This window comes from Zalophus californianus, chromosome 12 (assembly GCF_009762305.2).
Source record: "Zalophus californianus isolate mZalCal1 chromosome 12, mZalCal1.pri.v2, whole genome shotgun sequence".
Lineage (NCBI taxonomy): Eukaryota > Metazoa > Chordata > Mammalia > Carnivora > Otariidae > Zalophus > Zalophus californianus.
The window spans coordinates 56,191,578-56,215,411 of record NC_045606.1 but is presented as its reverse complement, the minus strand read 5'-3'; the positions used below and the strand labels follow the sequence as shown (position 1 = coordinate 56,215,411).

Sequence of the window (23,834 nt, the reverse complement as noted above, 5' to 3'; positions counted from 1 at the left end):
ATTAATGTGGATTATGTATTTATAATACACTGTAGACTCAAAAAATTATATAGCTTATGTACCACTTTCTAAATAAACATACAAATATTGAATAGTATATTCCATTTTATGGATCTTTGCTATCAACAGATAACACTGTATTCATTTTTCATGCCCGAAATACTTCAGAAATATCCTCATAGGCTGAAACTAAGTGTTGAATCCAGTAAAAGCAGGTGACAGTCCTTCTCTAGTGTGGACTTTCTTCCTGGGCTTCAGTATTATTTCTTGGCAGGCAGGGCTCAGAGTAATTAATTAGTAAACACACAACTTTCAAATGAACTGATTCAGAAAAGACATGCCTCCAGGAACTTGTTCAGTTTTGTTCTAGCCTTTCTGTCAAATGGGCAATATTTACTATCATGAGAGATCAGCAATCCTGGGCAAAAGGACAAAGCACACAAAGTACACACAGTACTTATATATCTTGTCCACCAGGCCACACTCGGGTCACTTTAGGTCATGTAATTGTACCCATACATGGTGTCAGGCTGCCTCCAAGCACTCTGGCAATTGCCTGATTATGAGGGTGAATGTCAATAAGAAGCAGAACCATATTATCATTAGAAGCAGTCAGTCCTGCACCTGCACTGCAAATAGGAAATGCAAAATGAGTGCCGAGTGGGACTGAAGTCAGATGGATCAAAAGAACTGAGACATAAGGATATCATATCTCTCTGGTCAATATTCAGTGTTCCAGAAAGTCAATCAACAATATTAAAGACACTGTAGTTTGAAAATGGGATACATCATTATTCTTAAGCAAATTTCCAATAGGAATGTGTGCTTTAAAAAGTTCTTAATATAAATTAGGATTTATTTCCTGTTTTTATTCTAGGATGCCCAAACCACCTAATTCAACAGTAGGGTAAGTATATACTTACATTTTCCTTCCCTGTTACAATCAAGAAAAAAATATTGGCAATCCATATGTCTCAGACAGTGTGAGGATAAATGTGCCTTTTCATGAAAGATTTTTTTTTTTTAACAAGTGGGAGAAGAGGCTGGTATTATATACCCTGCTAACCTTTTTTTAATAAACTTTTTAATTTAGTACAGTTTAAATTTACAGAATTATTTGAAAAATAGTACAGAAGTTCCTACAGACCTTATACCCAGTTTCCCTATTAACAACATCTTATATTAGTATGGTATATTTGTCACAATTCATGAGCCAATATTGTTGCATTGCTATTAACTAAAATCCTACTTTAGTCAGTTTTTTTTAACAAAAATAACCTTTATAATATATACAAGTTATTGAATGAAATCTCGTATTATAGACTAAAGACACACAGAGTCCATAGCTTGCAGGTCTTAAAGTATGTTTTGCTAAATCATTACCAGATATAACTCAATACTATTAACTAAGAAATAGTTTCTAGAATCTGAGGGGAAAGAATTTCTGCCTTAATCCCAAATGATCAGAAATTAATCAGGGCCTCTCCCTGCCTTCCTAACTTCTACCTTTTATCCCTTCTTCACAAAGCCAAAACCCTGGCTACAGACAAAACCAGAAGGACCCAATAACGATGTATACACATTTTGCAAATTGACTTTCTATCAAGAGGACTAATCCCCAGGAAAAAAAAATGGCTTATGAAATTTTTGTGGTTCTTTTTTTGTAATTTAACATGATCTTGGTCTTTGGAATTAATTAAGAAGTCAATCTCTACTTTCTGGTCATGGCTTTGTGATGAGAACAAGATACAATGAAAACCAAGGTAATGGCCTTTGTCAGGAAGTCCTTACCAACATCAGATTAGTAGAAAATGGGGCCACCCTGCCCTGGCCTCTGAGAGCATGCTAGCATTTATTTAACTTGTTGAATGATCCTCTGATAAAGATTAGAAATAAAGCAGTTAGCACAAGGCCTGGCACATAAATGCTTTATTGTTGTTGTTGTAGTAGTTATTGATGGGAGTTAAAAATATTTCAAGGCAATGTCCTCTGAGTACAATTCCTATTCATACAGTAGTTACAATGTCTCAGGACCTCCCACATTACCCAGAGATATTCTGTAGGGACAGTGTACAAATGTGACCATTTTGTGAAATATTCATACCACATTTCCTTAAACTTCATCAAGTCTGTGGGAAATGGTACTGGAAGTTTAAAAATTAATCCCTCATTGATTCCCGATTCCCCATTCCCACTAATTCTTCCATCTTTGGTCAACCTGACACATACTGGGAAAAAAATCCAAGAGAATCAGGATGAATCTTCTTCCCAGATAAGTTAATTAGCACATATTGAGACAATGATTACACTCCATTTACTCAGCCATTCTTTCCAATACGTTTTGTTACTAAATGCTTCTGACTGTTGGACAATATTTGAACCCCAGCATTTCTCATTTCATTCTTCACTGTCCCTGGGGTCTCTTATCTTTCTTGCCCAGGCCCCCTGCTTCCTGACCACTCCACCTGCAGTCCCCCAAGGCTTTGAATGTCTAAGAACTTCCCCTGGAACATGGGCTTTTTACTAGACCTCAGTGAACTCCATCCTTTCCTTAGACTGGATGCTCTCTCCACGAGCAAAAATGTGTTCATTCCTGTTTTATTCACACAAATAGTTTGCTCAAACAATAAATGATCACTTATTTTCAAGCCAATTTGTAAGGGGAAGTGAATTTGAGAGGGATAGTTAACTACAGAACCCACCAAATTAGACAATGAAAATATTTATTTAGAATAAATGGAAATCATTGTGTCTTCTATAAAATGAAGTACAGCCAGCATTGCTTCACGAAAAGCAGTTACTAGGCTAGTGTTTTTATGACTACGAGGGACATGAGTTAGTTAGAACTGAGGAATGAAAGTCTTGATTCTATGTTCTCATGTCATCACAGAGTTGACAACCTTGTGCCTTGTACCAAGCCATGTAGTAGCTGATGTGGTGCTTTTTAAGCAAAGTAAATAAAACAGAAAAGTGCTTAGTGATTCACAATAAAATGATGCTACACCCAAGGCAAAAATGTGCTCAACTGAGAGAATTTGTGACAAGGGCAAGAAAACCAAATCACTTTCCACAAAAACAGAAAGAACTAGCTGGCCTCATAAATGACTTTTGCTTGGGAGTCAACTTTCTCTCTTACAAATCAAACTTAACTTCTTGTGGTATCTAGGAGAGACCAGAAACTTGTTAAAATCTTATACTGCTAGGTATTTCAGAGGCCCATCAAGGTGCCAAGACTGCTGAATTCAGTACAGCTTTGCATCAGTGAGCCAAGTAAGCAAGCATTAGGGGCCCAGATCTGAGCCAGCTATCACAATTTTTTTAAACCTCTGCTATTTCTTTTAAGAACTCTGCTAGCTTTTCAAATCATAGGAAAATTTTATCCCTGTGGGTTACTTGTTTCTTTTCCCATCAGTATACTAGTTTTTTTTATTTCTAAACAGTACTGTGTACTCTAAACAGGCAGTATATTTTTGTTGACTGACTGCTTAAAAGAACCAGACGGCCTGGATTGAAAGTTCACTGCAAGATGGTGAGAGATCACTTCGCATACTGAATGCCCAAAATGATCCCATAAAATAAAGTACTGGGATCCTCTTAAAACAAGAGGCAGGAATTGAAAGCAACTAGAAATTCTTCTTATAGCATTCTAAAAACTACAAATTTCATGTATCTTCTGCATTAGTTGTGAAAGTTATTCCCTGATAAAGAATTCAGTATGATTTATTTTAAAAATTAATTTGTCTAGCAAAATTAAGAAAATCTCATGTTTAATGGAATATATTCCACCAGAAAGCTAAATCCATGAGTCTAGGGACTTTGGCTCACCGTCATATCCTCAGGGATTAGAACAGTACCTGCTACAAAGAAGGATCCCAATAAATAACCGATGATTAATTTTTTTCAATTGCACTTCTTTCTGTTCTATTTTGTTTGCTCAACTAAATCTCAGAGAAATCTGTTGCTCATATCCGATTGAACACCCATACCACACACACATCTCCCGCGGTGCCATGTTCCCGACCTTTACATCACCTAAGGATCTCTACACAGGCATTAAAGCCCGAAGCCAACAGCCATTTCCTCCCACTGTGCCAACGAAGGCTTATGATACAATGATTTTGAAAACAAGAGGTAAAATGTGATTTGATATAAGAATATTGATTCTTCTCATATTTGAATTACCTAGAGAAAAGGTAACTGAAGGTGACAGAACAGGTGCATGGTTGGCAGAGAAAAACACTTGTTGAATAAATTTAGGCTGTGAGGAAGGTAAGACCCAAGAACTGTCCTATAATGCAGTTCCTCTGTACATAAATATTGAGGCCCAAATGTTTGCCATCATCAGTATCAGCTTCAGTACCTTATTAGGAGATAGTAACATTTTGAGAGACAGAATAGTGGAGTGTTTAAGAGCTATGGAGTCAGACTGCACGGGTAGAATTCTAGCTCTGCCACTTACCATGGACCATACCAAAGTCTCTCTTAGAGGACTTTAAAAAGATGAGTATATTGTAATAACCCTTATAAAAGACCTTTCCAAAAACTACTATTGCATTAGGTTTTCTACTCTTTTTTCACACTTACCTTAACTCTTCTTTAATAGAAATCAATACTATATGGATTAAGAGTGCAGGCCCTAGTACCAAATTGCCTGAGTTTGAATTGCTCCACTTACCAGCTGTGTGATCTCAGGCAAACTGCTTTTCTTTGTGCCTCAGTTTCATTTGTTAAAGTGGAAATAATAGTACCTTCCTCATAATAATGTGATGATAGATATAAAATACTTAGTACAGTACTGGCACATGGTAAATGTTCACTAAATGCCAACCTTCACTCTTATTACCCCTGAAGATGGATTTTAATGTGGACCTTACTATAGGACCAGAGGAGGCCATGCTGTGTTTGATAAAGCTTATCAAACTACCACTAATACCTAAGAAGCTAGAGTCTTTAAAATGTTCTCTTTCAATACCTTTTTGGTAAGCAAGTACTAATTCTATGTCTTGATATTTGGTCAGGGAAAGCCCAAATCAGGTGATATAGAAATGTATTTGCTAAGCGTTCAGAAACCAGAAAGAGGATCCAGGAAAACTTAAATTTAAAAGTTACAACTTACCTACAAATCCCTTTCATTAATCAGAGAGGTGCAGTACAGGGCTCTCTCATGCTGCGGGCCGCAACTCAGGTTAGATAGTCTCACTGTGTGTGGCCATGTGCTGCTCATTAAGGGGAGCAAGAATTCAAACACAGCTATTAACAGTAGCTCAAACAGTAGCTTATTAACAGTAGCACCCGCATTGCTCTCTACCTCCTATCATCTAGTTTCTATCCACTGCACCCCCAAAACCCCATTCATAGAAAACTGTTCTTGAATGTTCAGGATAACAGCGCTCTTCCTGAAAAATTTCAGGTAATCCTTACAGATATGAACTGCTTGATCTTCCAATGGATTCAAAGAAGAAAGCCTTGATTTGGCCAGGCCAGGATATATATTATGATGTAAGTATCTTTTAAAATGTGTGTTTAAAACAAAATAAAAAAATGTTTTTACTGTATACATTTATAAAAACCCAAAAGATGGATTCTTTTGTTTTCTATCTGGTTAAAAAACTTGAGATTTTGACCACGATTCACATTTTTTGTTTTCTTAGCTGATTTCACAAACCTTGGGCAGTTATGTAACATTTCCATGATTACAATAAAAGGTTCCCCACTGAAAGAAGGTGGAGGGTTGCGTTTCACTCACTATGTATCCCCCAACTATATTCTTAAAATTAATAGTATATTAAGTAACTCCAAATATACAGAGTAAATGAAAATTTTTCAGAAAGATTTACAATTTATTGTCCCAACCATTGTATTTGTATAGAATCAAAAATAAAACAATGGCCACTGTGCACTGAGCAACTGCTACACACTAAGCACTTTAGATACAGTAGATCACTTAGCCCTTATAATAACTCCAAAAGGTTAGTATCATCATTCTCATTTCTGAGACTCAAGAGAGTCTGTGGCTATCTTATAATCATAGCATTCAAGCTTGTCAGGCTCCAGTCTCTGCTCTTAACCTCTGTACCAGGACTCCACATAGATAGGAAGAAAAATTTTAAATCATGAAGGAAAAGATCCACACATTTGAAAATTGTAACAGCTGACATTCATTGACCAATTAGTTTGTGAGAGGCAGTGGCAAGCGTTTTCCATATATTATCCTCTTGCATCTAAGAATCTATGAGGTAGGCAAGAAATAATTATGCAAGGCTAGAAACATATGAATTTTACTTGGGATGACCACTGTGGCAAGCCGGAGTGTGGTCCCTGCAGTGTCACATGGTCATCTCCAAAGGAAGCAATTTTGTGTTTGTTCTTTGTAAAGTTACACATCAAGAAAAATCCTTAAAGAATCATTTATCTTACTGGACCTTTTTCATTCTTTCAAGCAAAATCTATATCAAAGCAACCCAGAAATATGAGAAGTTATTCTCGAGACCATTCCATCATTACACATTATAGCCGAAGTCTTCAGCTCTGTGGCTTAGTTTCTTCTTTCAATCTCCCTCCCTTCATCCTGCTCAGGAAAACGCTGGTGTCCCCATATCTCACCCCTTTGCAAAAATCTTGACTAGCTCCCCTTTACCTAAGTGTAAATCCCAAGGCTTTAACTGAGCTCTGAAAACCCTTCAGAGTCTGGCCTTCCTTACTTCCTACAGCCTGGCTCAGCTCACTGGTCCTTGAACAGGTGGACGGCCATGTCCCACTCCTGGAGTGCTCTCCTTTCACGGCCTCTCTGCCTATCTCAAACCTGCTCATTCCTCAAGCCTCAGCTCAACTCTAATTCTCTGCGCTACAGAGCAGAAAGTGAACCAAATCAGGAGACCTGTGTTCTAGTTATTCCTATATCTGCCATCTGTTCTCTTGGTGATATGAGAGATATTGTTTCTCTTCTCTGAGCTTTGACTAATAAAATGTACCTATAGGATTTCAGTAAAATCTGTCCTATAAATTTCACAGCATATGAGGATATGAAAGATATAAAAGCACTTTGAAAAATAGAAAGTGCTATAATTTATAAGTGTTATTACTCCAATAGAAATTATTTCCCCTCTTCTGACTTTCTATAACACTCACTATAACCAATAACTTTTCACATGTATTTTATATCTCATCAACTAAATTACAAGCTCTTTAAAAATGGAATATTTTATAATATGTATATTCCCCACAGCACTTTGTACTTAAATATTTTTGACTGATTATCTGACTCTTCTTCCAATGATCAATCTTTCTTAATCTGTTCTAATCTTTTCAACTTTTCAATTATTCTTCTGGTTTATCCCTAATTCTAATCAAGTTTTGCACTTTGCTGGACAAAAAAAATAAAAATAAAATTGATACTGAGCTTGATGGGAGTATCTCATGACTCATCTCCCTCCACCCCACCCCCGCTCAGGATAATACCTATACTTGTCCTCCCCTGCCTTTTACCACTTCACCGGGGGAAGTGGCCAACTTTATCTGTCATGTTCTATTTTTGTTAAAGGAGAATATTTTTATAGTACTTACCTTTCCTATTGCTGGAACAGTGGTTCTCAACCTTGGCTGCATATTAGAATCACCTGGGGTGCTTTTAGAAATCCCAATTCTCAGGCTGTACCCCACCCACATCATAACTGATGACATAATTATAATCATCATTCTCTGAGGGTAGGAGGAGATGGAGGGACACAAATAAGTAGGTCCAAAAATATATCTCCTGGCTACAGAACAGAAAACCCAGAAGCCAGATTTTAGTAGTTTCTATCCAAGCCAATAAGACAACATGTGTAACATTTGGAAAGAGTATAAATTTTAAGGTGGCACAGCTCCTGGCTCTAATATTTATCAATTGTATGGCTCTGAATAATATATTGAACCCATTAATACCTCAAGTTCCTCATAGATAAAACAGCAGTTATAATGCACTCTACCTCAAAGGGTTGTCTTGAGAATGAAATGCATGTAAGAGCACTCAGCACCATATTAGCAGACAGAAAGCTTAGAGTTAAGTGTTAGCTTCTGCCAGTGCTATTATTCCAATAATTATAACACTTTGTCGACCTAGAAGATTAAGAAATGGGTAGGGGCGCCTGGGTGGCTCAGTCATTACGCGTCTGCCTTCGGCTCAGGTCATGATCCCAGGGTCCTGGAATTGAGCCCCACATTGGGCTCCCTGCTCCGCGGGAAGCCTGCTTCTCCCTCTCCCACTCCCCCTGCTTGTGTTCCCTCTCTCGCTGTGTCTCTCTGTCAAATAAATAAATAAAACCTTTAAAAAAAGAGAGAAAGAAAGAAATGGGTAGTCTTAGAAAGGGGAATATTCTTTAAAAAAATTTAACCTTTTCAGTTCTGGGCCTTAATTTTAACAGTATTATAACCTCATTTTGCTCCCATCCTTTTACTCAGGCATCGCAAAAATCCAGGTGCCTCTTCCCACCCCGGCCCCAGAGCTGTCCTCCCTTCTTGCCTCTTTGGCCTGGTCCAGTTTTCCCCACCAGGGCCGCTGACCATTGCACTGCCCTCACCTTAGCCAAGACCTCTCCTCCGAACCACTCTCTTTCCTCGGTGACCTCTTCCCACTGGCCATTTCTAGCCATCACCAAGCCAGTCAGAACATTCCTTTTCCTCTTATAACTGGCAAACAAATAGGTTAAAATATTTGACTCTTCTGGACTGTTTTTGTCATTACTTCCTCAAATGGCCGAAGATTTTTGTTCTATTTCTCAAGAACTCAAGCGTCTGGTCTTAGTTTTTGCAATACAAAAATATTCTTTAGGATAAAATCTACCATGGAATCATTTTTTTTTTTTTTGAGATGGGGGAGGGGCAGAGGAAGAGAGGGAGAGAAAATCTTAAGCAGACTCCATGCTCAGCTCAGAATCCAATGCAGGGGCTCAATCTCACGACCCTGAGATCATAACCTGAGCCAAAATCAAGAGTCAGACATTCAACCAACTGAGCCACACAGGCGTCCCTTGTAATCATCTTTTGAGTAAGATGAGATATAATAACCACAGAGGTCAAGTGCCATAAACCTCTCTAACCTTTGCCTATTTGAAATATTTTAACAAACCATTTTCAAAGCCAAACTGAGCCTACTATCCAATTTTCCTTAACTGTAAATATTTGGAAAGACCTTTGGCTTCCCTTGTAAAGAGCATCCACTCATATCACCCTTACAGAGGAGTGTGGTTTCCTTCTTGAACCATCTTGCCACCTTTCTAATCTGAAGTGCCCATGCCCCTCCTAGAGATACATTCCTCATTCCTAGGACAGTTCTGTCTCTCCACCAGAACACCCATAATCCACACTCATCCTCCAATAACCACAATGGATTTGGCAAGGACACAGGTACGTCCTTCAGGAATGTGTCCCCAAATAACTGGCTGCCCACAGTTCACCTCTCCATCACCACCAGCACGCTAGGCCCCATCCTCCCACCTGCTCATTTCCAGCAACAACCAATGTATCCAGAATGTGAAATAAACTGGTAGGCTCTCTCTTCTCTACCCTGCATGCTTCCCCATTTATGGTCTTGCCCCTCCCCTCCACTTTTCCTCCTCCATCTCAGGCAGCCTTTCCTCCCATTGTGCATGCTCTTCTCCCTTCAACTCTCTCTTCCCAAGTCCTAGCTAGATACCAAAGGAAAATATATCTCTGCCAGTCTCTCATCTCTTATTTACAAACACTCTCTCTATTCATTTCATATGTAAATGAAAAAATTCCTAATCACAACTTCTTATGTAAAAATGATGCTGATAACAAAAGAATTAAGTGAAACATGATCCACTAAGGAACCACCGTACCCAGTATTAAGCTCTCCAAAGGGCAAAGTGGTCTCCAAAATAAACTTGTTCTTGTTCCCCTATTAAGCCTGGTTAAGCACCATCATTCAAGACTAAGAACAAAAAACTATATTTAATTTCTTGGTTTTTTTAATGTGTTACAATAGTATTAATTTCTGTTATTTTGTGGCAACTAACGTAATTTGGGTGCTTACCACAGGCCCTTAGAAGCTTGCACATAGTTGTGCATGTAACAAGTATTCAGTAAATGTTTATGAAGCAATTTATGAATTACATAAATTTTATGGGCTACTGGGGAATGTAACTACAATTTATATGGCCCTACTCCTCTGAAAATGTATTCCCAATTTAAAACAACTAACATCATTCCTTTGTAGACTGGAGTATCTGCCTAGATACTGACATCTCAGGAACCAGAATCCCTTCCTGCTTTTGTACTTATCTTGCATATATTGACACAAACTTCACCTTGTGAATAGTACATTTAACTAATTAATTCCTATTGAGTGGATGATCACCAGCAGCCCCTCTCTCACTATCCTCTCAGAATACCATTAGCTTATTAACATACTGAAAATTGGTGAGCTCTCTACTCTCAAATATTCCTGACTCTTTAAACTCTTCTCAAGAGGGGCGCCTGGGTGGCTCAGACATTAAGCGTCTGCCTTCGGCTCAGGTCATGATCCCAGGGTCCTGGGATTGAGCCCCACATCGGGCTCCCTGCTCCGCGGGAAGCCTGCTTCTCCCTCTCCCACTCCCCCTGCTTGTGTTCCCTCTCTCGCTGCGTCTCTCTCTGTCAAATAAATAAATAAAATCTTTTTAAAAAAATAAAAATAATAAACTCTTCTCAAGATACCACAGGTTACAGTAAAATCTCACATCCCCTATTTTCTTCCCCTGCGCCCTTGCCTGCCATTTCAGTAGATCATTGCTGTTATTTAAACTAGATTAAGACACAGGATTAGTCCAGCCCCTTGGAACAATATTTGAAAAAAAGTCCTTATTTCTAAGCTGTCTTTGCAAATCATGATAAAAAGAACAAAGAATAAGCAAGCCACATATTTGTTAAAGGTTTATAGAGGTGGTTACTTAATACTTGATAGTCTTCTGTCAAGTGCCTTTTACCATGACTATTCCATACATGGAAAATGGGGATCATTCCAACTTCACAGTGTTGCTATAATCAGCATCACCCTTAGATCCAGGAACTTTAGAAGGTCCCATGCCTTTCTGCCCAGCTCTGGCCTTCCTCTGGCTATACCCCTCCCTATGGCATAGGATGTTTGTGGGAACAAGAGGATATATCTATCAAGAGCCCATGCTCCCCAGTCTCCCACCCCAGCCTGATGCTGGACTGCAGAAATCCTTGACAAAATGGCTTTGAACTCAGTTCATGGGGTCTATTCCTTAGGTCCATCCTCCCAGGGGTTGACACTGCTTCCAAGCTAGTATATACCTCTAGGTCAAAGGGGTGGCCAAGTGATGGCTGTTTGCTGGAAACAGAGATAATAGGTATAATGGAGCTTGAACCTGAGGGCCAGGGTACCCTCATATCCAAGACACTTCATAATTTGGGATGGAATTGGGGGTAGGAAGAAAGCAGTAAGGGATGCTGAGGCCAAGGGCCAGCAACTAGCTCTTTCTGAACTACCATGTCCCAATATACAATTAGGATAGTCTAAGAAGTCTAAATTTGAACTTGGTCTTCCAAGTTGTCATGAAGGTATTCTGTCAAGGTAGGAGAAAGGAACACACTTTATTTCTTTAACAGCTTATTTGCTTCATTTATAAATTAAACTAGTTAGACTAGTGGAATGTGGGCTCTCACTATACTATAGCCCCAAAATCTGCAAATGTTAAGGGTGAGCCTGACTGTCAGGACAAGTGCATAGTGTTCAAGAAAGTTAATCCCATACTTTCCACCACCATCCATACCTCTGCTCTTACTGTTCCTTCGGCTTCCCCAACTCTGCATGTCCTCAAAGGCCTATTTCTGTAATATGACATAACATGGTCTCTTGTCTCCCCCCTTCCTCTCTGATCCCAGCCCTACTTCCCTGTTCAGCTGGAATCAATCTCTTCCTCCCCTGAATTTACAAATAATTCTTTCTTCTTTTTTTTTAACAAATAATTCTTTCTTAACTTCTTTTATAACAAAGAGTTACTTTCCATCTTATAGTCATTTATGTTCATGCCTTATCTCCCCTCTAGTCAATATTCCTGGATGACTTGTTTCTGAGCCATCCTTGTTCCCTACTACTACCTTGCACATATAGGTACTCAGTAAATATTTATTGAGTGTCATCAACCTGAGAAAAAGTGAATTTCTAAACTGCCAAAAAGCCTGTAATGAAACTCATTCATTCATTTACTTTTATACCTCCTTTTGAAAATACAAAATAAACTCCATAGTAAATAGTTATGTCAACAGAATAAAAACTTTTATTTGAATTTGAGTGACTTAAACTTCATCAGAAATCAATAAAATGGGGGCGCCTGGATGGCTCATTTGGTTAAGGATCAGACTCTTGATTGCGGCTCAAGTCATGATCTCAAGGTCATGACTGAGCAGTGTCGGGCTCTGCCCTGGACGTGGAGTCTGCTTAAGATTCTATCTCTCTCCCTCTCCTCATTCCCTTCTCCCCTTCTCTTTAAAAAAAAAAAAAAAGAAAGAAATCCATAAAATATATCAAATGGTGCCACTTCAGGCAAGGAAAGAGAAGTGGGAGGCACAGAACTTTTGTACTTAGCCAAAGGAATACCTCAGAGCCCTTTATGTCTCTAATAAAAGGTTACTGGAGGCAGAGTATTCCCAGGGACATTTCTCCAATGTACATTATCAGACAGCGTCCTTACTAAAGCAAAAAACTTTCAGAAAAGACCTCACCATTCCTTTGGTAAAATATTGTTTAACTCTATATATGGTTACATTGCAGAATGTTAGTAATTAATGAAGAAAAAAATAAGTATCCGACTTCAGCTTGGAATTTCCTTTACCCTCCTTCCTGCTGACATAGTGAATCAGCCCTTATTCTACTAGATAACATTAACGATAATAAACTTATGTTCATGTTCTAGTTTCCTAAATGCGTTGAGAGAAACAAGCCCGTATTCTACCCAAAACCTCCTAAAACCTTCGCTCCTAACACTTCTTTAAATTCCTGGGACCCTATTAGCTCTCTAAAAGAAGCCAACATACAAAGAAATCTTGAGAGGTCCCACTGGATCACTTCATACACTCATGATTTTACAGGTATGAGTCTACTTTAATCCAAGTAAAAAGAACAAAATTAGAATATTTGACAAATGCTGTTACAAGCTTGCATCTTCTAGTGTTTTTCCCTGTTTCTTAATCTAAGTACTAATAGAAGTTAGGGTGGGTGGTAAGAAACTGGGAGGTAAAATTCATTTTCAATTTATTTGTTCTAATCATATTACAAAGGGAAATGGGTAAGTTTTTCTATAAAAGCTCATTTAACTGTCATCCTTCATTTACTCTAACAAAGTAATAAGATGTGATGTTTCCATTAAGGTCTGGGGCCCATGAACCCCCTTGAACTGGATGATTACCATGAAAAGGAGGTAGCAGAGTTAACTGGACAGATAGGATTTGACCCAGAGCCTGTAAGTAATTGCAGTCAACTCTCAGTTATTTAGGGGGAAAGTATCCAGGTGTTAGGCTCCTTCTGGTTTTGCCCACTTTTTCTTTGCTTCATGAGTGGTGGTGACCAAGCTAGCAAAGGGAAAATTTAACTCATCTTAGAAGTTAATTCTGAATTGATTTGAACCGGTTTGAATATCCTTGTCCACTATTTCAAAGAACAGGGCAGGTTTCTTTTCCTATTCACAGTGCTGGTGTTGTTTTTTTAAAACAGATTTTCTACCATGCTACTCTTCTAAAATTTACAAAGGTGTCAGTTTACAAATGTTTACCCTTTAATTTAATGAGATTCTCAATAAATTCTACAAAATCCTTATAGATTTGTATATCTTGTACATTATCACTGCTTTTGAAGAGATAAAGGCTTCTTCCTGATATCCATAATAATTGAGAGTTGGCTGAATTACAATTGAAAGCCAATAAATTCTCTGCAAATATCAATACAGATTTCTTAACTGATTATGTGAAATGCCCTGAAAGAAATGATTAAGACCTTAGTGACAGAAATTATCATCTGTTGGCTTACTTATATACATGAAATAAAATGAAATAATAGTATACATATATGGTGTTTTATTTAGGGTCTAGATTTTATCCTATAAAACTACGAAGTTTTTAAAACAAAATTAGTATTTTCAAAGATATAAATTGTGGAAAGACCCATAAAAAGTGACTGTAAGATATTTCAGTATGAACTCTTTTTAGACTGGACTCATTCATTTTACATTAGCTTCAGTATTTCCCAAGGTAATAAAAAAAATCATGACACCTGAAGTAGTTCCACAGACTGTGCTTTATCATTCATAGAAGGGTTTTTTTCTTTATGTTTCACTTGCAGCAAATATTATCTAATCCTAGAAAACATTATACCTATACTGACATTGTCAAGCATGTTCAGAAGCTGTCCAGACTTCCACAGATTTGACCCCGTAGGGTCCAGCCCCTCAGGAGGCAGCTTTATCATGTTTACAAAAAAATATATGTACAGTAATACAAAGGATGCTTGTCAAGTATATTATGTGCAAAATTATTCTGCAAGCAAATCAACTAAAATTTTATTAATAACAAGATAAAATATGCCTAAAATAGTTAAAGTTTAAAAGTAAGTTTTAGTGAATCTTGCTGGCTTCTAAAACACAAATAATGGACTCTGGAAAGGCATGTTTTAGTGGTAATAGTGTTGAAATATTTTGTTGTAGTAGCATGAAATAAAGACACTAAAAACCGCTTCTTGCATAAAAGGATACTATAAAGTATGATATGATACACCCTAGACTTTATGACAAATTTAACGCAGTATTTTAAGGAGCTGGGGTTTCTTTTTTTCTTCATAGTATCTACTCAAACCTGACTGGCTAAAGGTTATGACAGATTTGTTAATAACAGATGGAAATTCCTCCAACTCTGAGCAAATTAGGATCCAAGAAGACACTCCTAAGTCCGTTTTGTTTCTAAATCCAAACTACAGTTACGATCTTCTCACCATTCTCATTTATCTTATCTCTGCTATCAATTCTCTCCTCACCATCCATCCATTCTTTAGTTTTTCTTCAACATATTGTCATAAAAATTTTCAAACATATAGAAAGTTGAAATAATTTTGCAATTAACATCCATATATCCACCACCTAGATTCTACCATTAGCATTTTGCTGTACTTCTTTTATCACATAATCTATCCATCTTTCCATCCCTCCAACCATCCATTAATACACTTGATGTTTTATGCACTTCAGAGTAAATTGCAGGAAACAGGATACTTCAGCCTTAAACATTCAGCACGCATATCATTAAACAGAGTTCAATTTGTTGCAGTTTTTCTTTTAAGGCAAAATACACATTCAATGAAATTGCACAAATTTTAAGTATACGTTCAGTGAGTTTTGACAAATGCACACTTTTGTTACCCAACCACCTACAGATATACTGAACATCATCCCAGAAAGTTTCCACATGCCCTTTCCTCATCAACTCCCCCATCTTCCTCCTGTGCCCCAACCACAGACATGTCTATTAATAACCCTTTAAATACACACACTACTTTTGAAGTTGCCAGACATAATTCACAATATTTGTAAAACATCTCAAAAAGCACAGATATGACTAGCTCCCCACACACCAGTGTTTCTCTAAGCAAAACACATCACTGGCCTCAGCATCATCCAAGATGATTGTTAAAAAAGCAGATTCCTAAGTCTGAACTTCTGAAACACAATCTCAGATGATCAAACTTAGGAATCTCATTTTCTCCCAGCTCCAAAGCTGATTCTGATTCAACCAAGGTTTAAGAACCCTTGGGTTGGGCAATAAGGAAGGCTTTCACTGAGATTTAAATAACTGCACATAACTGTTAACATCATCTGTTGGGGATGGCAGAAGTCTTGCTCCTGAGATTCTTTCAATATCTCTGAAAGTTTGAAAGCAAAGAGTTCCTAGATGGAGGAATTTTTCTACAGCCAAGTAAAAATATCTATCCCCCTTCATTAGCAAAAACCAGTAGATGAGAAAAACATGTGTTTATTAGGGCACAAATGTCAATGTCTATAAATAAATAAATAAACATTGCAATATGCACTCCTACACCCATCCCATGTTTACTCAGTGAAAATGGGTATGAATTTTGACCTGACATTTGTAGCGATAAACTTAATAATGCCAGATTAACTGATTTTCTCCTTTTTATCCCACCACTACAGCAAGAAAAATTCCATCCTGTCTTAAAACCTCCCAGACCCCTGGAAGGACGAATTGCTCGACTGATTCAGAACCGACGTCCTCTGGAGGCTACTGTCCAGCAAAGACCACCTTCCTGTCCAGATTGTACCCCTAGGGTTTTGTGTACTTTTCATACCTTTGTACCCAGTTCTACAGAAATGATGGCACTTCGTGATAACAAAGTGGCGGGTGTCACCCATAAAAAACAGGAAATTGAAGACAAGATTAAGCACGAACAAAGCTTGCTATCTACCTATGCATCCCCACCTAGTTACTCAACAAAAGAGCTGACTAACATTTGTGACATAAAAACATTTCCAAAAATCACGGATACTAAAAAGATAGAAGATTTGTACTGGAGACAGCTGGCGTTAAAACCCCAACATATACCTTACTGTAACCCGAACCATTACATTCCGTATGAGCGGTTTAAATCTGTCATACGTGACCACTGTACTATGTGTCAAAACTCTGTTAGCCTTAGTAAGCCTAGTATTTTAGAAAGTAAGTCAGACTTGGAAGCTTTTGATTTAGACCATTCTTTAAGTAAGCGAGAAGAACAGATGTCCTTGAACACAGAAAACAACGAGGAAACAAGACCTATTCTGGGTTGGATTCCTAGAGCTGGAGTGGCCAAGCCTCAAACTGACCTGCTGGAGCTTAAGAACTCTTTTTCAAAAACTGGTGCACAAAAACATTTCCATAAATCAATTGTAGAAGACCATAAAGACCTCAGGGATAAGGAGTATTCAGGGATGAAACACCAATTCTATGGCCATAATTCCTATTATTTCTATAATTGAGATATTCATCCTTTCCTTCAAAACCCAGCTTCTTGCAAGGAAAGTAAAAATATAACAGAACTTCTTCCATGTTGTTGGATTCTGTTTTCTAGAAAAGCCATGATGATCTTGCTAATGAAGTTTGTTTTCAGGAACTTAAGTTAGGATCTGGTCAGAGGAACCCAGAAAAGGGGATGTTCTTACTTCTTGAGAAGTTTAACAATTTCAATAAATATTAGAATCAGAAAAATTTATAGTCTTTAATCTCATTTTCAAATTATACTCCAAGGAAATTTTCCAAAATCTTGAAAAACAATGTGTATGACAAAGCTTACACCATTATTTTATAAAAATGAGTATTTGAAATTTATATGCCCAATAATTGACAGATGTCTATACAAACTATAGTACCCTAATAAAATAAATATGTGAACAATGTCCCCTCCTGTAAATGTTTGTACAAAATAACACCAAATACAAAAGACAAAACTCAGATGCCTAGTTAACTGAGAGACAGCTCTATAAATTACATTAACTTAATAAGTTATGGGCCTTTTTTATGTAAACATGTGGACAAAATAAATTGGTAGAAAAAAATGAAACCGAAAATGCTTTGCATGCAAAGTTGGATGTTTCTTTACATTTAGCCCTCTGATAGAGAAACATAACCATTTCCTTCATGCAGGAAAAAAAAATGATTTTATTGTAAAGATCTAACAATGGCTTTAATTAGTAACTGGTAAGTTATAAGTGTGGCAAGAAAGGATGGTATCGTAGTCTGTTTGGGCTGCTAAAACAAAACACCATAAACTAGGTGGCTTACCAACAACACTTACTTCTCACAGTTCTAGAGGGTGGGAAATCCAAGGTCTGGCAGATTTGGTGTCAGCTTCCCACTGACGGCCAACTTCTCCCACCTCACATGGTGGAAGGGGCAAGGGATCTCTCCGGGCAACTTTTATGAGGGCACTAATCCCATTCATGAGGGATCTACCTTCATGAACTAATCACCTCCCAAAGGTCCTAATAAACTTTAGGGGTTAGGATTTCAACACATGAATTTTAGGAGGGCATAAATATGCACATCATAGCAGATGGCTTGATATCAATTACTCTAAAGCCAAATATTTTTGGAAGTTGTCTACCAAGAGTCTGGCTAACCCTCAAATGCAAGTCAACTCATTTAATGAGCCAACAGGCACATTTTAGACATAGTTTATCATGGAAAGTTCATAAGGAATTTTTAAGGAGTGTTTTGTTGAGATTTCTTTTAATTTTTATGTTTCATGACCATGTCATTTAATTACACTTCCTTTAAAACTACTCTGGACTACAATTATGGAATTTTTTCCAATCTCTATTTTAAAGCACTAGTTACAGTATAGTTAGAGCACTAGTATTGGGATATATGGGATGCAAAAAGTTACACGGTAAAATAATATTGGAGAAAACTGAGGGTAACAAAACCAATCCCATTACTTGATCACAGGATTCTCCATAGCCTTTAATATGAAACATATTTGGGAATAGGAGGGGGGGATATACACATTTCTCAAATTAATTTGATTCTTTTATCTTAGAGGTTATCATCAGACTACAATTCTGAAGAACCCTGGAAGATGCAATTCTGCAGTATAGGAATTGCGGGTTTTAATTGCACACTTTCCCCTGGGTTGCAGGGACACAGAATTGCATTAGGACCATGAGCATTCACTCCACCCACCTCTATGCAGGAGTGACACAGGCTTCTCTTCACACATCGGTGTTAGCCACCCTCCTCAATACTCCTAAGAGGATGTCAGACCTACTCCTAACTCCCTGGTTGTTAAGGCCTTACTAGGTGACAGTGAATACCTACCCTCCAAGTATGCTCATCATAAGCTCAATTTTTAAAAATATTTATGGAGTCTTCCAGATTAAGATATATTGAATCCATGCATTTAATCTCACTCTAAAAAGCACATTAAAACTTTGGTAAATTATTTTGGTTTTTTACTGTAATTTTTGTTTGTTTTATCCTACACACAAAACTATAAACCAGCCAGGTCAGTAAGGGGAATAGTGCCAAGACATTAGGAATATTTGGAAAGGAGATAAATGAAAGATAGATCCTAACCAGCTGAAGACACTAGGAACTCTAAACCGGCAGTGGGGAAAACAGCCTGATTTACACAGCAGACTCCTCAAAAGGTTTAGGAAATCAGTACCTAGAGTTTCTGGGTCTGGGAGTAAAGGCCAGGGGTGGGGTTGGAGTGAGACGTTGCTAAATAAGGAAGACTGGACAAAAGCTAAGACACAGCTGGCTCCCTAGACCCTCTCCCTGCCCTGTCCCACTCCACAGTGCTAGGCAACTGCCTTCCCTCACCCTGGCGGAAGTTCAGAGGATAATTTTCTGGAGAAGGGTAAAACAGGATTTCTGGCATGGAGAATACCAGGCATAGCTGAGCAGTGGATGCTGTTCTGAAACCAGGAGGAAAAAGTACTTGGATCAGTCAGGTCCCAGCAGGAAACAGACCCTCAAAGGATTCCACTGAGAGGAGTTTAGTAAAGGAACAATTTACAAAGATGTGGGCAGGGAACCTCCAATAGTGAGGCAGCCAGGAATCAGCAACAGCAAGAAGCCTTACCACTCCCAACCCTTTAGGAGAGGTGAGGGTCCAGTGTTACAGTGCCTCCCACTAATATACCCAACCAGAAACCAGAGAGCAAGGAGACTGAGGTGATGTAGTCCTTAGATACCAATGTAAGACAAAGAAAGGTGGAAAATGGATGTAGACAGGCAAGAAGAAAATAACCAGAACAGTGATCTTGTAAATACCAACTCCTCAGTGCTGAGACATGCAGCTTCCTTCCACACTAGGCTTCCAGCAAACGGACAAATATCAACTCTCCAGGAAAGAGAGAATTCATAGCTGAGGTTGAACAAGGCTACACACTGCCCTCTATTCCCTTATTTTAGTTCTCATATTAAACGTGTCCTTTGGGGGTGGGAGGGCGCCTCGTGGCTCAGTTGGTTATGCGTGTGCCTTCAGCTCAGGTCATGATCCCAGAGTCCTGGGATAGAGTCCCGCATTGAGTCCCACAATGGGCTCCTTGCTCAGTGGGGAGCCTGCTTCTCCCTCTGTCTGCCACTCCCCCTGCTTGTGCTCGCTCTCTCTCTGACAAATAAATAAATCTTTAAAAATAAATAAAAATAAATTTTAAAAAGTATCCTTTTCACAGTCTGCTTCGTGCCACATTTTTCACATTTTTCTATATTTTGTTGGTAATTTTGCTGTTTAAGATGGTCCTCAAGCATAGTGCTGAAGTGCTATCTAATATCCCTAAGAGCAAGAAGTCTTTGATGCGCCTTACAGAGAAAATGTTTGTTAGATGCGCTTCATTCAGACATGAGTTCTTACACTTGACACCAAAAATGTGATACATAAAAGAAAAAACTTGATACTTCATCAAACTTAAAAAATTTTGCTGTGTGAAAGAGCCTGTTAAGAGGATGAAAAGCTATGCCACGGATTGGGAGAAAATATTTTGTAAACCACATATCTAACAAAGGACAAACATCCAGAATACAAGATTAAGCAAGAATAAAGCTTGCTATCTACCTATGCATCCCCACCTCATTACCCAACAAAAGATCTGACTAACATTTGTGACATAAAAACATTTCCAAAAATCACGGATACTAAAAAGATGAAGATCTGTACTGGAGACAGCTGGCATTAAAACCCCAACCATACTGTAACCTGAACTGTATGAGCGGTTTAAATCTGTATGAGCGGTTTAAATCTGTCATACATGACCACTGTACTGTGTTTTTTTCTGATTTATATGCTACAGTTATGTATATATATTTTTTTCTAGTATTAACGTATACTTTTTTATTGTATTAAAATGGTCTGACAATAAAAAAGCTGCTTATGGAATACTGTTATGTTAAACTTTACTTTCAGGGTATTAAATCCTTAGAATTAAGGTTTCCCCCAGAAAAAGATTAATGGAAACATCAATTGCTTTTCAGACTTGATAGCTGCTGCTTCAAAAGTGGTTTTACACAAACACTAAATTAAAAAAAAAAAACAAGAAACTTCAGAACACAATGAAATGCCCTTTTATTTCGGTATGCATCTATATCTCAGCATTTAGTGGTCCTGAACAGAAAAGTGGAAAAACGCAGCAATTTGCCAGCGAGTCAAGCCCACCAATTTCAGGGATCTGCTGTGCAAACTGAGTTCTTTCTTAATCTCTGCTGAGGACCATGAGAAACAGCAGCACCAAAACCAAAATATGCACCAAATTCAAGGTTCTTTTTGTCCCAGTTGTCAGATTCCAAACTAGACCCAAATGGATTGCAAGATGACCAAATGAGAACCCTGTTTAAAACTTCTTCAAGTTTTAAAAGCAAAGGCAATTTACAGGAAAAGAAAACAATTCATTCAGAGGGATTGTGTGTGCTTGCTTACAAATGTCTTCTGTGGCCTTTCTCCAAGTTTCACCACCAAGAATTTTGAGAGCTGGAAGGTCTGAGTACCCCTGGTGACTGTTCTTTTCACTTTATCAAAACCTGAGCTAAAAAACTGCCATCAGGGGCGCCTGGGTGGCTCAGTAGGTTAAGCGGCTGCCTTCAGCTCAGGTCATGATCCCAGGGTCCTGGGATCGAACCTGCGTCAGGGAGCTCCCTGCTTAGGGAGAGCCTGCTTCTCCCTCTCCCTCTGCCTGCCGCTCTGCCTATGCTCTCTATCAAATAAATAAATAAAATCTTAAAAAAAAAAAAAAAACTGCATCAGTTGATGATGACAGCAGAGGGTGGCAGGGCTGAGGACCCAATATTCATTCCCAGGCTGGTGGAATAAATGGTTCCAAAACTAAATGAAGGAAGTCAGAAGCTCTTTCCAATCTTACCTGATGGCTTCTGGCCAAAGCAAGGAAGTATCATGAAAAGTGTTGGGTTGTGATGGTACAAAAAGGGCTGTGAGGAGGAAGAAGGAAAAAGCAGTACCCCTTGATTAAGGTGGGGGAGAAGATATGGGGAAAGCCCTGAATTCCTCACCAAAGGCCAATTTCAGAGGGGAGCAGAGGGGGTTACAATCTATGTTTTGGCCAAGAGTGGTAGTGGGAAGTGAAGAAAGGACAATGGCTAGGAAGGGAGAGGGCATCATTTAAGACTTAAGAGAAAGAAACCAGGGGTGCAGATGGGGTACCTCCGCCCACCCACCAGTAGTCCCACAGGTTGTGACCTGAAACCTCTCACCTACTCTAGCAAGCCACCCCAGCTGGAGGGCTGTTGCAAGGAGGGAGGGAGGGAGAAGGCAGGTGGGGAGAAGGGTAGAAGAAGGCAGAGAACCCAGGCCATGTAATCAGTAGCAAGGTGATTATGTGATGTGTCTTTTCATAGTTGACTTAGATGTGCCCCATTGGTTATGGGAATCAATTTAAATATACTTTCTTGATCCCACAAGTTCAATTATGTGGACAGTAGTTACACCTGACAGGAAGATTTGTTATACCACAACTTACATATTTCAAATGGGCAAAAAATTAGTATCGTTTACAGTATCTTAAGATAAACTGCCTTTGAATGGGACCGTCCTTCCCAGTATTTTGAGGTTTATAAGACGTTATCTAGAAAATGTACTACTATGGAAAATGAAGACTGCTTAAATCGAAGTGGGGGGGAGGAGGTCCTGTGGTTTTTCTTTTTGATTAATTGCTATAACACTGTCCTTTGGGCGGCTGAGAGTTTTATGTTTTCTTTAGACAACATTCGGTGCCAGAGCTCTTGCAGGACAACTTTAATGCTATATGAATCCTGCCATTTTGCTAGCACTGATATGGCTCTTGGCTCCACCACTCCATTAGAACTATTAACTCCATTCATATTAATTTGTTACAAATCTTACAAATGGGGGGGTCTTCTGGATATTTAGGATCACATCCTATTTTTAGGCTGTATGTACAGTTTTCGTAAATTGTTCTTGGAGGCCCAATTATCATCCCTGCCCATCTTATAAGTGTCATGACATCACATCTTCCAGACTCCAGCTAACTGTGCCATCTCCTACTCCTTTCTGGCCTCCTTCCAGTTCTTCCAACAGTCTAACATTGCAGGGGACTTTTACCCCCAAGTCAATGGTGGCTGCCATCTTGCACTGCTCTGAATATATTTCAGCTACAAAAGACATTATCATTATTTGAACAATGTCCATTAGATTGAACGATGTATTTACCTATTTTGTTGCTCTTGATTTTTTCCTTCATCTTTGATCTCTTAATCTGTAATACTCCTTTTGTACAAAAAACACCTTTTAGAATTTCCTTCATTGTGGATATGCTGTGACAAACTCAGTTTTTGTTTGAAATGTCTTTTTTTCTTTCTTTCTTAAGAAATATTTTGCCAGATAAAGAATTTGACAGTTATTTTCTTCCAGTACATTGAGAATATCCATATACAGACCTCTGGCTTCCACTATTGATGTAGAGAACTCAGTGGTCAGTCTGAGTTTGAATGTCAGTATTTTTCTCAATTTGCTTTTACATTATTACTGTCTTTGTCTTTGTTTTTTTTTTTTACTGTATTAGGAACTATTTGGTTTCTTAAACCTATGGACTGGTATCTTTCACTCAAATACTGCTTCTACCCCTTCTCTCTTCTCTTCTTCTGGGACTCCACTTAAAAGTATATTATATATTGTCTCAGTATCCTCTTCATTTTGGTTATTTTTCAGTTCTAGAATTTCTATTTGATTCTTCTTCAAATCCACTGTTATTATATATATATATACATATACATTTATATATACACACACACATATATATATATATATGTGTATGTATGTATGT

The 23,834-nt window shown here is 38.2% G+C and overlaps 1 protein-coding gene, 1 long non-coding RNA gene and 1 pseudogene across 5 annotated transcripts in view; 1 reads left to right on the top strand and 2 right to left on the bottom strand.

The window, feature by feature from the left end:
* The window catches only part of C12H7orf31 (chromosome 12 C7orf31 homolog), a 36,109-nt gene extending 18,605 nt beyond the window's left edge, over nt 1-17,504 (top strand). Inside the window, exons 5-10 of one of the 2 annotated variants that reach the window (XM_027573600.2) lie at nt 878-907; nt 3,950-4,131; nt 5,411-5,499; nt 12,918-13,092; nt 13,372-13,463; nt 16,197-17,501. In XM_027573600.2, the coding sequence (XP_027429401.1) occupies nt 878-907; nt 3,950-4,131; nt 5,411-5,499; nt 12,918-13,092; nt 13,372-13,463; nt 16,197-17,018 (1,390 nt within the window). In that variant the 3' untranslated portion in view covers nt 17,019-17,501. Of the gene's footprint in view, nt 1-877; nt 908-3,949; nt 4,132-5,410; nt 5,500-12,917; nt 13,093-13,371; nt 13,464-16,196 lie in introns of both variants that reach the window. The other variant, XM_027573601.2, reaches the window with a different exon arrangement.
* LOC113911078 overlaps nt 1-23,834 on the bottom strand; it is a 55,101-nt gene that overhangs the window by 25,854 nt on the left and 5,413 nt on the right. The gene's annotated exons all lie outside the window — the stretch shown is intronic.
* LOC113911260 lies at nt 22,698-23,137 on the bottom strand (annotated as a pseudogene).